This window comes from Falco peregrinus, chromosome 8 (assembly GCF_023634155.1).
Source record: "Falco peregrinus isolate bFalPer1 chromosome 8, bFalPer1.pri, whole genome shotgun sequence".
NCBI lineage: Eukaryota > Metazoa > Chordata > Aves > Falconiformes > Falconidae > Falco > Falco peregrinus.
The window spans coordinates 11,487,100-11,503,344 of record NC_073728.1 but is presented as its reverse complement, the minus strand read 5'-3'; the positions used below and the strand labels follow the sequence as shown (position 1 = coordinate 11,503,344).

The following is a 16,245-nucleotide window of genomic DNA, read 5'->3' as shown; positions in this document are numbered from 1 at the left end:
GTAGTGTTTGCTGGCACCCCCACTCCCCTTCACTTAGTCATGTAGCTTTCTGCAGAGTTCTCATACATGCACAAACAAAAGCTGCCCACATACACAACCAAAAGCATGTGTCTGTTGCATGATTGAAGTTGTAGATGCTTTTATATTTCTATTTGTTATTTATATGTCATTGCAAGCTCACATGCCTTGCCTTTTTTTCCTGTCAGATCACATAAATATTTTCTGTGCCTTTCAAATGAAGCTAATGCAAATTTTTTTTTGAAAAAAGAGAAATATAAAGTGCTTGTCATCAGTGCTATGAAATTTGCTTCATCTTTCAATTTTCGTGTTGGTCTGGGATGTCTGGAGATAAGCCACAGAAGTCTTAAATATGGGCCATGTTGTAATAAAGTTTTCTTTTTTACTATTCATTTTCCCTAACGTATTCCCAGGCATTTGCAATGACTAACCAAATCCTGGTGGAAAAGTCAGTTGTTGGCTGGAAGGAGATAGAGTATGAAGTTGTGAGAGATGCTGCTGATAACTGTATTGCTGTCTGCAATATGGAAAACATTGATGCTATGGGAGTCCACACAGGTAGGCTTGGGCACAGGGTAGCTCACTGGAAATGGCTTGTTAACTTTTTTTATGCAGTGCCCTTCTCCCTGCTGTTATTGACATAGTTTTGCTCTAGAAATACTCCTTAGGTCTTGGATACAGCCAGCTAGGGTGTGAAACAGATACTGTTACACTAAACCTACCCCTATGATCCCGTTTTCTGTAAGATTGCCTGGCCTTTCCAACTCTCAGCTTCTAGCTATCTGTTTTTTTCATCAACTGTGCACCCACAGGTTTGAATCTCTGTGGTAACTTCATTACTAGCAATGGGTTAGCAAGGAAAGTGACCTATGTGGCTAGAATTTACTGCCACTGAGCTGCTTCTCATTTTCCTTCTCTGCTACCTTGTGACAAACAGGAGATTCTGTTGTGGTGGCTCCAAGCCAGACACTCACTAATGAGGAGTTTCAGATGCTGAGGGATCGTGCGATCAAAGTTGTCCGACATTTGGGCATCGTGGGAGAGTGCAATATCCAGTTTGCTCTGCATCCAACTTCCCTGGAGTACTATGTCATTGAAGTTAATGCCAGACTCTCGAGGAGTTCAGCCTTGGCCTCCAAGGCGACAGGGTAAGAGTATTTAAAAAACTCAAAATACTAAAGAACAAACAAATGAATAAACAAAAACGGAGGGGAGAAGAACAGAAAGAGAATTACCAACAGGGACTTGGATCAGGGTATTATTTAAATACGTAAGTGACAGCTGCAAGGAAAAAGAGTTCTTGCACCTGCTTTCCATGCAGTTAAGACAAGGAAGCACAAGCTTAATTTGCAGCAAGGAAGGCTGAAATTGGCTGTTAGGGAGAACTCTGGAGCGATCAGGTCAGTAGAGGTGCAGGTTTCTGCACGGGATGCTTCTAAGAACAGTTCTTGTCAGCATCAGCTAGGATTGACCCTTGGAGAGTCTGTTCTGCTGGGAGACAGAGGAATAGGTTAGTGAGCCCTCCAGGTCCATTCCAGCCTGCTGATGCTGTTACTACAAATGAAAAATCCCCCAGGAGGTGTGTGTGTGGGAGCCTAATAGCTGTCCTTACAAAGCATATCCACTGTATCCATATGTTGGCTGCAAATCATCTCTGGGACCCAGAGGACACAGTTATTAATGAGCTGTCTGTCAGATTGATGCAAATAGTATTGCTAGCTGCCTTTGTTTTGTTGGCTAATCATAAACTAATCAAGATAAGGATGGTCAGAGCAGGCCGTTTAAAAATTGGCTTCTTAATTGCACTTTGCAGATGCTGTTGAGAGGCACAAATTAATCTCTAGCTTGCAGTTCTCAACAGCTCTTGTGGTTGTTGCAGTGCCATAGCAGACTGGAGATAAGCCATGATGTTGGACAGTGGGCGTTTGATTGTTTTCTTTTTGGATGACAGACCTGCAACAAAACGTATCTGTTTGTGATCTCACTGTGGGTGTGAGGCATACTTACAATGGCGGCTTTGCAGATCATAAAGCAAGTCTCAGATCTAGGTAGGTAGCTCTACAACATGTAAGAGTAGGAAGCTGGATGGGTCCTGCTGTGCTTGAGCATGGTAACATTCTGTTGTGTTGAGGAGGGGAAAAATCACCTCACATCTGTTTAATTTGATCCACTCCTGGAATTTGTAAAAGCGAAGTACTTCCCACTCTACTCTTCTCCGCGTCTCCTCTATGGCAGGTATCCATTAGCATTCATTGCTGCCAAAATTGCCCTGGGGATCCCCTTGCCAGAAATCAAGAACGTGGTGACAGGAAAAACCTCTGCCTGCTTTGAGCCCAGCCTGGATTATATTGTTACCAAAATACCCCGCTGGGATTTGGACCGTTTTCAGCATACATCCAGCCGGATTGGAAGCTCCATGAAGAGTGTGGGAGAGGTGAGGGCAAGACTCTCCCCTTCCCTTCCACCACTTGGGAAAGTAATTTCTCTTTCTTGGAAGCCCTCAAAGTATCTATCTGAAGGGACCTAATGGCTTTTGAAGATATTTATTCATCTCGAATAATCTTTATCCAGTACTATAATTAATTGAAAAGAGTTAGGACTGTGCAATCTTGGATATCACAGTCTGGATCCATAAATAGCTTGACTGCTAAGTGAAAAGACCACTTTGGATCACCTGAGGCTGATTTCATTCTTAAAACTCACTATAGGATTCTCAGTTCTTTTTTGTTTAGGGTTCTGTAGTGGAGTTAATTAGAGTATAACTTCAAAAGTTGTAGTCTGTTTTCAATAGATTTTTCAGGGATGCCAATGAGCCACAGATCTCAGTTGTTCCCATATTTATTTGTCCTCTCTCTTAAAACCACCTGCCAAATCTCAGCCTACTTCTGCTCTTGAAATCCAAAGACAGCCTGTAATCTCGGTATGAAGTTTTGACTTCTCTTAGTGATTAAGTCTCTTATATCTGCAACATGACATGTGACTCTTAAACCCTGATTTTAAGGTGTCTGGGACAATAACAGCATTTTCAGACCATGTTTTAAGAGGAGATAAATGAAGCAAAATGCGTAAATTACCCACTTAATTTGTTAATTACATATCAACTACCAAAGCAAAATAATTAATTGTGTATATTTTCAGCCTTTTTTTCCTAATGCTTTTCAAGTAGCTGTTTTATTAAATTATTTTGACACATGAGGCCTTCCTAACATCAATTCTACCTTGCTCAGACAACAAACCTTCATCACAGCCAGAAGGATTAATTAGAACTTGATTTTCCAATAGCAGATTTGGCTTTTAATGGCAATGAGTTTTCTGGGTTGTGGTTTTTTTCAGTGAGTTGGTGCTTACTCATATTAACCCTCCCTGCTTAGGGGTTTTTAGACTGTTCTGTAGAGCTGGGGCTCATAAATACAGTTGCCTTGTGCACCATCAGCTGTAAACACTTCCTGGCCACACACATTTGCAGGAGGGAGTATTGAGTCCTTCCAGTGGTCATATATTACAAAAGTAGAACTGCATGAACCTTTTTAAGGCAGGATGTTGGGTAAAGGGAGGGGGGAGATATAGGAAAGGTCAGTGCTCCAATTGTGCAGGTCTGTAACTGCGGGGGGGGGTGAACTGAAACAGGGATGGAGAGGGTTAAGAGATGCAGTTTGCAGCTGGTGGATGTACTCTGGGAAAAGGTTAGTCTCCAGAACCTGTGAGTAGGAGAGGGTGTCTTTGAAGCAAAAAGCTTCTTCCGTCACTGTGTCTCTATTAGTATGGCACAGTTGCCTCACTAGGCCTGAACTTCAAGCCAGATTGCAGCACCTACTGCATTTTTATTAATTGAACTGCCTGGCCTGTTTTTTCCTGATCTCTGTTGTGCTGGGCAGTGCGCCTGGAGCTGTGAGAAAAAACAATGTTATTTTTTTCTTTTGACATTTTTCAACATTGTGTTTGAGAAGATTTTTATGCTGTTAGGGTTTTCACTGCACTGGGAAATAAAAATGTAGAAATTTGAGAAAGAGTTCTGTTCCCTCGCAGATTTCCACAGAGAAAGGCTTGTTTTCCTATTAGATGATATGTCAGGATTGAACGAGGGAAACCCCAGTGCTGCTACGCCAAGGAGTAGTAATCCTTTAAGAGAGGCCTCACAGGGGACAGTCACTGTTAAATGTAATTTAAAGGAAGAAGAGCAGATTTCTTCTGAACCTTAAAATTCCCACTGTGAATTTCTATCTCTAACAAGTTGTTGAACAGAAATATCCTTCTATATTACTACATCCATACTGCTGCATAATGCTTCCCTCTACTGAAGTGCTTCCAAGCAGTTTACAGAGGAGACCAGCAGCTTCCTATATTCTACAGATAGGGAGATGAAAGCAGAAGGGAGTCACTTGTCTGAAACTCCCTGTTGATAATATTGGCAGTCAGGCCTGGAAGTGGGACTCCAAGGCTCAGTCAGCTGCACCTGTCTTAAAGTCAGCAGGACCATCTTAGAGAGGAGGTCCAAAGGCTGTGATCTTTCTGCATGTCTATGTTCATGGTTTAAATTTGCACTCCTCTGTTATTCAGGGGATAGCTTGGCAGCAGCTCACCATAGCTAATATGGAAGTGCTCTCTGTTACAGGTCATGGCTATTGGACGCACTTTTGAAGAGAGCTTCCAAAAGGCCTTGAGAATGTGCCATCCTTCTGTAGATGGCTTCACTTCACATCTGCCTATGAATAAAGCCTGGCCAGCTGTTGTAGATCTCCAGAAGGAACTCTCTGAACCATCCAGCACTCGTGTATATGCAATAGCCAAGGTAACAGAAGTGAGAAAGCCCTTGACCTATGTGCCTTGAATTATAGCTACCAGATTGGGTCAACTGAGGTGACAGAGGTTGAGTATTCTTCACCCCCTTGCTTCCATCTGTGAAGCGCACTGGGACCACCATGTATAGCATCTTTGCTGTTGAAGTGCAGATACTCTCTATCACATGTAATTTCCTCTGCAGAATATAATAGCTGGGTGAGTATATCACTTTAGTTTTTCTTGCTGACATCTGTATTTTCCTGCATCTTCTATATTCAGGTCATGTGTTTGCCTTTTGGTACAATCTTAGCCAATGTTCATTGCGTTCAGCAGCAGGTGCATTCCTGTGTCCTGGCACTTCTGTTTGGAGCTGAGCATTGGTGGAGACCTGGATCACTTACCTTTGCTTGTTCCTAAAATATGATTGTTTGCTAATGTTCAGCCCTGTTTTATGCTAGTGTAAATGTCAAAGTTGGCCAGTTTTGCAATTATCATTAATTTATAGGAAGGGAGGAAAGAAAAAATGAAGATCCTTTAGAGAACTGAAACAAAGGATGATAAACAATGCAAGCTGCAGTCTGTGGGAGTACTGTCTTTTAGCAATTGTTTCACTGGTACGAGCTTGAAACTAAAAACATTTTAAACTCTATGTTAAATTTAGCATATGGGAAATCCCCTGTTCTTTGAAAAGGGCTCAACTTTCCTTAGCTTTCTTGTAACACCTCTCTTGTCACTGGGCAAACCACTTCCATCTTTCGAGGTGTCTGGGTAACAGGGGGTGTTATTCTAAGGGGAGGCAGCATGTGAAATCATTTATTTCTTCAGGTCCACAGGGTTTGCCTGTGTATATCGCATGGTAAATGTCGGATTAGTTACTTTAGAAGGCAGGTGCAATTTCATGTTTTGGTTTTACTGCAGCTAACTTGCCCATCTGTCCGTAGCCTCTGTGAAGAGGAGAGGACAGATGTCATTTATAGCTCATACTTAACTGTTGCTCTGTTGCTTGCTTTTTTTTTTTTTTTTTTTTTTTTTAAGATTGCAAACCTTCCTGGCAGGGAATGCCCAGTTACTATTTTTTGTGCCCCTAACTTTGTGTGGTGGAGTCTTTAAGCCCTTTGTGCTTATGTGTAGATTCATCTCATTACGTCCTCCACATGAGGTTGTGCTGTATTTGTTAAAAGGTTTTCACGTAGCTGTTTCTCTTATAAATGGCCTGAAAGAAAATCACAAGATGCTCTATAGGTGTGTGGCTTGTCCAGCTGTTAACTCTTACTTTTCAAGCTGGGGAAATGCATGTCTTTCTAAGTGTAGAACACCCTTCAGCAGCTGTGATTGGTCTTTATTATAGCTTTTTCTTGTGACTGAGAGAAAAATGTTGTTTCTTGTCCAAGTGGCTCAGAGAGCTTTTATGAAAGGTTAATCTTAGCCCCATGTTAACACAGGGGATCTGGGGAGATGAATGTGAGTTTGTGTCCCACTGAACACTCTGGGTGTTCCCAGCTGGTGGCATTTTCACTGGGAGTAGTCGAAAAAACCAAGATCAAAGTCTTAATCCCTCCCTATAAAGAGCTGCCTCTGCCTGACACAGTGCACTAATTCTACCCATTAATAACTGATGCAAGCAATATCAGTAAGAGGTGCTTCTGGCAGCTGGGACTGCCTGCCTGGAAATCTCTTTCCAGATTGTTGACATTTTAAAGCCAACAGTTAGTCCCCATTAGCTGTCAGCTTCGTTTGGAACAGCACGGAGCTTTTGTTGTATGTCTTCTCCTCCCCTTGAAGCCCCACCAGTCAGCTCTCCAAGGCTTTTTGCTTTTTCTTTTTCCTTTGTGTGTTGGATCATGAAAACAGTAACTGTTCAGGTGAAAGGGAAGGGAGTTCAGCTGCCATTCAGAGCTATTGTTGTAATGGAACTCCCCGTGGTAATGTCAAAAAAGGCACTAGGAGAGAGGCTGAAATAGATAAGACTTGTTCCTTGGCCAGAGTGGCCACGTGCTGCAAGGATGTAACTGCCTGATCAGCAGGGCGGCTCAGGTTATATCAGATCTTTCCCAGGCCCTTTTAAGGCTGTAGACAAAGTGGCCTCAGGAGACTTAGGATTTGATCCACTCTGTATTTCATTACCAGAGCCTTAGTTTCCTAGTTGTCCATGCTACAAACTTGTTAGTTTGTACTTGTACTCCTGCCTACAGGCAGCTAAGTACTTCCTTTGGTGAGGAGCAAGGATGGGACTGAAGGAACAAGTGTGGAGCCCTAGAGACAGCATTGGTAGCAAAGCTACCCTCCACTGCTTGGCATGGAGACCAGGCTTGCTCCCTGACTCACAGTGTAAAGGCAGTCCTATAAACCCTTTGGCTTCCCAGTGTGGGGCCACAGTGTCTACTGGATGGGATGCTCTTGAAGGTGAGCAGGGCTCTGAAGTCATGCTGTCCTGGTGTGGCTCCCTCCCCCTTCTTCCACAGTTGGGTTTAGGCTGTACTCCTTCATATAGGTTTGAGTAAAGTCATTGGAGTGTAGTCCAGGGCCCCTGACCAAATCCTACAGGGATTTTCTGCCTGGAAACCTGATTTGCCTGTGTAGTGTGGTGATTTAGAAACACCAACTGTCTGCAAACTCGTTTTTCTCTCCCAGTCTCCAGATTTATGCCACAGGGTGAAGATGGTTTATTTCTTCAGCCCCTTCTATGATTAAGGAGAGGAAGGCATTTGTGTGGTGGGGTTTTTTTGTTTGTTTGTGGGGTTTTTTGGTGTGTGTTTGTTTTTTTGTGGTTTTTTTTTTTTATTATTATTATTTTATTTTTTATTTCCCTTGAAGATCCCTAGGACTTTTAAATAAAGTGCCCTAAACACAGATTAAGTGTATGGGGTCATGCTACCTGTGTGTGTATGTGTGGCTCAGAGACCATTGACTGACGGTTGGAGATCCTCAAGACAAGCAAGTCTGCCCATGTTTTGTGAAATAAATGGGCAGAAGAAAGACCTGCTGGTGTCTCCCATGCAGTGTGACATCACCCTCCAAGCACTAAGGAATCAGGATGGGAGGGACACCTTACCAGTTGCTTCATATCACTATTGTACCCAGAAATGTGTGAGAAGCACAGCCTTGTTATTGCTGGTGCTCAGGAACTGCTGTGATGGCCCCAGGCTTCTTTTCACAGGAAGAGCAGTGGCTGTTGGGTGCCAAGTGCTAGCTGAAGGTTCAGTGTGTGACTGGTTACTCTAAAAGAGGAAAATGTGCATTAGAGATTTGTACAGCTGCTTGTGAGCAAGCAGGATATTCAAATCAGCAGCTTATTACCTCTCAGGACAAGAGAATAATTGTGAGAGGGAGACCCAGGCAAGCTGCCTGGAAATCCTTTAGAAAAGGTAAAAGGTGGTGTTAGTGTTTTGCAGTGCCTGACGAGAGCTGTCACCCATTCCTTGTCCTGGACCCTGTCTCAGGGTGGTGCCTTCTTGGAGCACAGCACTGAGGTGACCTGCGCATTTCTTTCAGCTGGCATAAAATCTCCACGTCCCAGTGCTGAAGCATGCAGTGACAGTAGACTGTTGTGTGCACAGCTTGATAACTTGGAGGGATAATGCTGGGGTGCAGCAAGCTAAGCTCATTCCCGATTAATGCTAGAGTCTTCTTCAGTGGCATTGCTCTGGCTTTGTTCCAGGGATGCTGCCCTGCAAGAAAACAATTAAGCATGGTAACAAATTAATGAGCCTGATTACTTCAGCTTAGCAAAGCTACTGTGCTGGTATTATCATTATGGTTGATTATAGTTGTTCTGTCAGGAGAGTTGTAACTGTACACCACTGGTGAGACCCAGGAGATATCACTGATAGAAGATACATTTTTGGGGGGTTTCTAGCTTATTCCTCTGAGATCATATTTTTGTCAAACTACCATGTCTTGTAATCCATTGTTTTGTGAATTACATTATGAATACCTCTGTGGGGTTCCTTTTTACCCCATGGTTGCAAATAGTTTGCTTAAAAAAAAATAAAAATAGACCCAGCAAGAGAATGCAGGGGAATTTGAATCATCCTGACGTTAACTTGAGATACAGCAAGAGAAGCTAAAGTTATGCTGTAGCTGCAAAGTATCACCCAGGACTGGACTTTCCCTTGCTTCAGACGTCTTTTGAGGCCACGTGCTTTGATTCAGCCTTGTATTTCAAGGGTAAATCAAGATTTATGCTCCAGAGGAAAGAGTTCCTTCACAGCTGAGAATCTGGACCATCCTGTTTAATGTTTGCAGCTAGGAGGGTAGGCAGTAGGTCCGAGATTTAGGCAACCTGAGTGATAAGAGGTGCAGATGGAGGAGCTGGCACTGCAGGCTGTGTGTGCCTCCCTCTAGTAAGCTAAGGCACATACTCAGCTGCTGTCGAGACTTGTTGCCGTTAGTTTACGTTTGGCTGCTGGCTCAGTAAAAAGCAAATTACCTCTCGCTTAAACAGAAGCCAGCTTTTAGTACCAAAGCATGTACAGAAGTAGCTGGTGCCTCCCTACACTGCTTGAGGGGCACATTTTCTGTTCCTGCAGGAGACAGGATCCTGGGATAGATGAACCTTTGATTTGTCCAGCTTAGCCTACAGTACTTTTTATGTCTTTATGCTATGTAGTTGCTGCTACCTATTTGCAGACTAAATCTGTATTTGTGAAGCAGGTATTCAAGGGGCTGTTTTGTGCTGTCCTCTTTTTGACAGGCCTTGGATAACGAAGTCCCTGTGGATGTTATTCACAAACTCACAGCCATTGATAAGTGGTTCCTGTACAAGATGCGCAGCATTGTGAACATGGAGAAGATCCTGAATGAGGTGAACAGGTAAGAAAAAACCCAACAGCCCTGTCCAAGGATACAACAGTCCTCCTGATGATCCTTCTACTGGGAACATGTGGCCCTTAGCCCAGGTGCAGTAAGTGCTGAGAAGTTTATTTTAGTGCTTGGAGTAAGCAGTGTTTTCTTAAAACCCAGGTCACTGCCTCACCCAGACAGAGGAAATTTCTGAGAACACTTTTTTTTTTTTTTAAATAGTTTCTTTGAGTACTTAGGCATCTTGGCTGTTCTCAGGGGTTATGGAAGTTCTGGTTTATTTCAGAAAATCCCCACTGTATCTCTGAGGCTAAGGCTGAGAATGAAGATGGCCTGCAATGGATAACAGCAGTCTGCACTCATGTACCTAGGACAGAGACAGCCTTCAAACACAGGACTTGTCCTGACTTACTACACTTGAGGGTCAAATACACTGCATTTTTTTCTGGCCTGGCCATTTGATTTTTAAGCTTTTTTGCCTTGCTGTGGTCATGCAGTATGTGTTGCTTTTGTACTGCACTTTCAAACATCTATAATTCCGGACATATTTAAATATAAATCTTCTTCTTTCTTCAAGAAAAATGACCATATAAAACTAAGCAGAAAAGATAGCAGTAAATTAAAGTCCTGGGCTGTATTTCAGTTCCAGCCTCTTGCTGACTTGAGCTTTCCCTTCATGGTTTACGAGGTTGGGAGAACCTCCTTGCTGAGTTATTGGCAGTATGTTGGCTGGCTTTTCTTTGGGTACCCGTTGTGTTAGCCACATTTCACCACATGATGGCACTGGGAGCGCACCGTAGCCAGTACATCACTCGGATGCTAGCTAGTTCATCTGTTGTTGATTTCTGCTGCTTTGACCAGCTGCAAGGTTTTAATTGAGCAGCTCTTGCTCTCCCTTGTCCCCTAGAACAAGCTGGATCTGGAGCTAAACAAAAATAAATACGGAGGGAGACGCTGAAGAAAAGGAGTAGCTTGATTATTTACAGAAATCTATTGTTTGGCTGCACAAGTTTTTGCCCTCTAACATCTGTGTCATGTTGTATTTGTCTCAAGTGCCTTAAATATATGTATCTGTGCAGCTCCTGAGGAAGAAAAACAATATATCCAGAATCAGTTTGATTTCCTCGCTGTTGGAGTTGCATGCTCTGAAGGATGCACTTGGGACCCCAGAGGTTGGTCCCATTCTCAGCTGGTATAAATCCAGCATCAATCCACAGAGGCTAATCATGTTGAACTGTCCTGTATCACTGAGGTGCCTTTCCCTTTCTCTGAGGTCAGGTGCAGGTGATACTACTACTGGTAATGTGATCAGTAGCTGGTACCGTCCCACATAGTTTTTCATCTTTCTAATGACTAGGCAGCAGACTCTGTAGGTGGCCTGCTACAGAAAGCCCGTTTGCAGTATCCAACCCTGCATTTGTGTCATACACAACCAGTGACTGTTGTGTCCCTTGTAAGTGGATTCATGCGACTCAGATTGCTGGTGGTATAAATTAACGTGGACTTATTCACATATCAGTGCAGATTTTCACTCCCCTATCCTTATTCAGACCTTCCCAAGGAAACTGTTTTACCTCACAACCTGCGTTGGAAGGAGGGGATGGACTGTCCGGCTGTGTTATGTTGAATGCATGTTGGCGCAAACACAAAGAGCTAAGGAAAAAAAACCTTCTGACCTGAACTAAGAGACTAGTCCAGTGAGCCATGTCAGGAAACACATCTCTCTGATAGCTGAGGGAAAGCTAATTGAGTGATGCAAATGAGACTTGGCACACATGTGCTCTTCTTGCAGCCAGCTGTTTCCAGTCCCTGGCATGCCTGGTATGAGTTTTACCTGTGCTACAGGATTATTTCCAATTGAAAAGAATGAGCTGTGACGCTGTCATTGCTTTAAATGTTTCTGTTGTTGAAACGCAGCTACCAGAACCAGAAGCAGTTGCCCTGTTCCCAGGCAGTGCTGCTGGTTACAAGCTCGCTTGCTCTGTTCAGTCAAATCCAGCTCTTCCTTTCTGCCCTGGATTGGTTTGGGGGTCCTTTGCAGTGAGGTTTTGCATGCAGTTGGAGTAGCATCTCTGCCAAGAGCCTTGATTTGGGTCCTGCAGAGCTGTTGTAGAGACTGGTAACAAGGAGATGGTCTCTGCCAAGAGGAAATTTAGAGCTAGAGCAAGTGGATATGACAGAGATGGGGAAGAGGAGGGTCAGAGGCAGGTGGAGGCTTTTGTGAGCAGTTCAGCAAGCAGCATTCACACTGCCTTGCATCCTCACCATGTGGAGCAATTCAGAGTTGAGAAGAAGGCCTCACCAATTTACGCAGGGAATCTGTTTCCCTATGTGAAAGGTTGTATGGGATAATGTTATGGGGAAAAAAAATCTTTCTAACCTATAAGTGTTTGTCCATTCTCAGTGGTGTATAGGCAAGGAAAGGCCAGCAATTTGCAGAGACAGCAGAGACTGGGAAGGGTGCCCTCTGCCCCTTTTATGTTTGCCCCAATGAACTTATTTCCCAAGAAAATTGGACCTGCTGCTGGTGAGACTGTATAGCTTTTGTCATGCACCAATGTTTCCATTTGACTCTGCCTCTAGGCCTTCTAAGATGGAGAAACCGTTGTTTCAGGTTAGGTGATTTGGCTGCAGGAAAGCGAATGGCCTGAGTTGAATTGGGAAAAGAAAGCCATATTGAGAGTATGTGCAAGAATATCCAGTAATATCACACATGTCAAACATGTGCCTCTCCTGTCTCTCTTGTGACCTACATATTTTTATTTTAAGTGGAAAATTACATTGTGCTTTTTTGTTGTTTTTTGACTGATTACCTTCATACTTTCTGTAATGTATTTAACTATAACCTTCCCACCATGCACACACACGCAAACAAAACACATACAGAAGGAGCAAGCACCATCCCATGCTGTCAGTCCATGAACAGGTGATGGTGTATGAAGCAGTGGCAGTGCAACAGGATGTGCTGTTATCAGGAAATTCTTTCCCTAGATTTGGCCTCACCTGTCCCATAAAAGAAAGTGGAAGAGAAGAGCCCTGGAGTGACCCCACTGGCTGTTCATCAGACTGACAGCTTGTGAAGGAGATGGAAATTTGAACAGACCATGTCTAGCGGTCTGAGGCAGAGAGGAGTGAGATGTGACTTTAAAGCCACGATTACGGGACCCAGTCCAGAGTGAGTCAGATTTGCAGTAGGGTCCAGTAACACCATCATCCCCAAGAGCACAGCCAAAGCCCAGTCTCGGAAGTAAGATCTGGGATGTGTTCCACTCAAAACACTGGTGTCCTGGGTGCAAGGCAAAGCCTCTTCTGGTATTTGCTTCTATTCTTTGACTGTCTGCAATGGGGATTTGCTTGTGCATGGTCATGTTTATTTTTATCTGGTTTTGTGATCCCTGAAAACTGTGGCTATATGCAAGGAGAATGTATGATAAATACCACTAAAACAAGTAAAGAGGTAGGCAGCTGTAGTGAAATCATCACTTATGCGCAAGTGATGCGGGGACAAAAGCCTTGTTGAAAATCAGTAGGACTTGTGCTCCGAAGTCACTTAGGCATCTCTGTAGAAATTGGACCTGCAAGTGATTGTATTTGCCATTACTTGGGAGCTCATTAGGATGGGGGAAAAGGAGAGGTAATGGGGTCAAGTTCACTGCTGGGGAAAATCTGAGTAAGACCCAGGGAAGATTGGCCAGCTTGCAACAGACAGAAGTGTGAGTATATTGCCCAAAAAGGAACACTTCAATATTGATAAAAGGCTGTAAAGTCGAATTCAAGTGAGAAAAGAGGAGAGTGATAAACCCCAATTTTGCAGTTGAGGAGCAAAGTGTAGAGATGGTAAACTTGCCTGAAGTCTCAAAAACAGTCTCGCAGAGCAGTGACCTGAACTCTGCTTTCTTAAACCTCAACTTTTAAAATTAACCTTAATGAAAATAGCAGATTTTCCTTTTGGTGGATACCCAACTAGCCAGCCTACTAGCAGCGGGCAATGATGGCATCAATCACATTTTGATAGCTTTATACTTTGGAGCTTTGTTTTGGAGGAGAACGTGTCCTTGCTCTGTGGACATTGAGTGAAAACACCTCCTGGCATGTGGTTTGCTTGAAAGGGGTAAGAGCAGTCCTAAGTATCATTCTTGTCGTTCCTAAAGAGATATAGGTTAATAGAGGGGAAAGCAGAAAAAAGTGGGAAGGCGCAGACCCACCTCAGCCCAGCATTTGTTGCCAGGTGCTGTGCTTAGTGGCCCATGGAAGAAATTGTTTATTGGAAATTCCTTTTTGAAGCTCATGTCCTTGGGTCTGTGAATGGTGTGCTTTGAAAGCTGCTTGCTGGAAGCATGACTGGATTTTGAAACATGGTTGTGGTGTAGTAGCCCAGAAATACAGGTGCTGGAATTAAAACCCAGTTCCAGCAGGTGACCTGGGAAACAATGCAGGGAGGAAAGATCAGACAGACCATCAATAACCTGTGCTCTTTCACAGTTGCTCTTGCACACCCGCTCTTCTCAAAAGCAGTGTTTCCGCTGACTTGCGTGCTTTTCAGACAGGTCAGAGAGCATAAGTCAGATCTTGTGTGGGTATAAAGCAGAGCAGGTCTAGTGACACTAAATGAGGCTGCATTGATTTATACTGTTTGAGAAGCTGTCACCGACATATTTGTAGTACTCACTTTTGACTAACTGGGGAGGTTACTTTTGTCATCTTTGTGAACTGTGGGGCAGGGAAGACTCGGGAACAAGTTAGGAGTTCAGTGCATGAGAGGAATATGATATAAGCAGCTATTCAGCACTGCTGTTTGTGCTTTGCATGGATCTGACATACAATGCTATTTGTCTTACAGAGCCACCAGTAATAAGCTCATGGATGCATTTTCTTTCAAAGCATCTGTACGATTGTAAAAACAATATGCATTTTTTCCTAGATACAGAGGATACACAGACATTGCCCCTTAAAAACCATTGAGGAATCTCTGTAGCCGGTGTATGCGCTACCAGAAGCAGGGGGGTCTGTGCCATGGTATCCCAGCAAAGACAGGAAAGCTGTCTTCTAAGAAAATATGCTTTGAGGAAGCATCTATGACTCATTTTTTGTCTGTGTTTTGGTGTGAGCTGCTGCTTCAGTGTGTCACTTCATCCTAGGTGTGAGTCATTTAGATCTTAGGGCACAGCGTGGGGTTCATGTTACTTAAATCAAGATGTCCACAATGAGATTTATTAGCCCAGGGACCTGAATGTTGAAGATGCAGAGTGCTGGAATGATGGTTGTTGAGTGAACGAGATTTGTTGGTTTACAGCTCCTGTTTCCCTAAACACTCCTTTGACAGCTTTTTGTCAGTCATCACATGAGTTTCTCAGGAGTGGAAAAATGGTAACAATCTGTCTCCTTGAAAAGAGAAGCAGGGAGGGAATTTATACCCCAATCTCATTATTTTAATTGTAGCATGTTCAAAATCTTGTAAAACAATAGGAGCATCAAGGAAGCCTTGGAGTAGAGCAGGACAATGAGGAAAAGAGGAAGAATATGTCTTTGTACATAATCCAGCCTAAAATCAAGTAAGCTTTTGAAACCCTCCAGGTCTATGAGTACTGAGAAGGGATGAGCTCTCTTAGAACTGGGCATTAGGCTTATCGGTCCCAGTGCCTCTTGCTTTTGGTCCACTTTGCTTGCCATAGCGAAACTGTAGTCTGGGCTTAAATCCACCCCTTCCAGATTTAGGAGGAGCTGAGTTCAAGACTGATGGGCTGAGACTGAATGTGCTCATCTTTGCAGCTCCTATGTGCATGTCCAAGCCACATGAATAGCTACTGAGGTACACCAGAGGTGACCTACAGGGGTGAGCCTGTGGGCTTACAGGGCAGAAGTTAAATGAAGACTCAGTATCTTGTCCCAAATGCTCCCAGCCACAGCTTTGGCCCTCAGTTCACAAAATATTTCTGATCTTTTTGATCAAGACCCATTAACATGTCCCTAAGTTATATGTGGATGGGCATAAACTTGACAACATACCTAAAATGAAGCAGAGCCTGATTTGGGAGACAAGAAAAAGAGTGCTTCTTCCCATATTGAGCTGGGACTTTCTACTGGCATGTTTATTTAGCGTTACTCCTAAACTGGTGGATCAGATGAAAGCCAGTCAAGTGGAAGAGAGGGCCGTGCTGAAGTGAGCAGGCTCTCCTGATAATTGCAATGCTGCTAGCGTTCCTCCAGTCAGTTAATAGATTTCCCCAGGTCCTCTGTGCCAGGTTAAAATTTCCTCATTAAGGGGAATTTATTCCATTTCCTTTTATCATTTATTATTGAAGAAGTGAGTGGATGGAGTTCCAAAGATGACAGGGTGGAATTTTAAACAAAAAGCAACAACAAATCAACACTGGAAGCTGAAACAGAGGCACAAGCAAGGTTTAGGAAAGGCTTGTATTGTTTATGAACTGCAAAATGTGCAGGGAACTTTAGTTTTCCAAGGAAGTGAACAGCCACTTAATGATTATGACAGTGTGCAAAAGTCTAATCATCTGGCTTTGAAGCTCTAAAACTTCTGTCATTTTGCAAAGGTGAAGGTTAAGGAAAAGGAGCATTATAGAAGTCTGGAATCATGGCCACTTCATCTTCCCTTGGTTTTGAATTGATTATAAACCAGTGAGGGAGTTT

At 43.4% G+C, this 16,245-nt stretch overlaps 1 protein-coding gene across 1 annotated transcript in view; it reads left to right on the top strand.

Annotated features, from left to right (window-relative positions):
- Positions 1-16,245, top strand: part of CPS1 (carbamoyl-phosphate synthase 1) — a 100,010-nt gene that overhangs the window by 37,824 nt on the left and 45,941 nt on the right. The window contains exons 17-21 of the mRNA XM_005244438.3: positions 432-576; positions 956-1,166; positions 2,254-2,452; positions 4,631-4,807; positions 9,491-9,609. Coding sequence (XP_005244495.2) covers positions 432-576; positions 956-1,166; positions 2,254-2,452; positions 4,631-4,807; positions 9,491-9,609 — 851 coding nt within the window. The remainder of the gene's footprint in view (positions 1-431; positions 577-955; positions 1,167-2,253; positions 2,453-4,630; positions 4,808-9,490; positions 9,610-16,245) is intronic.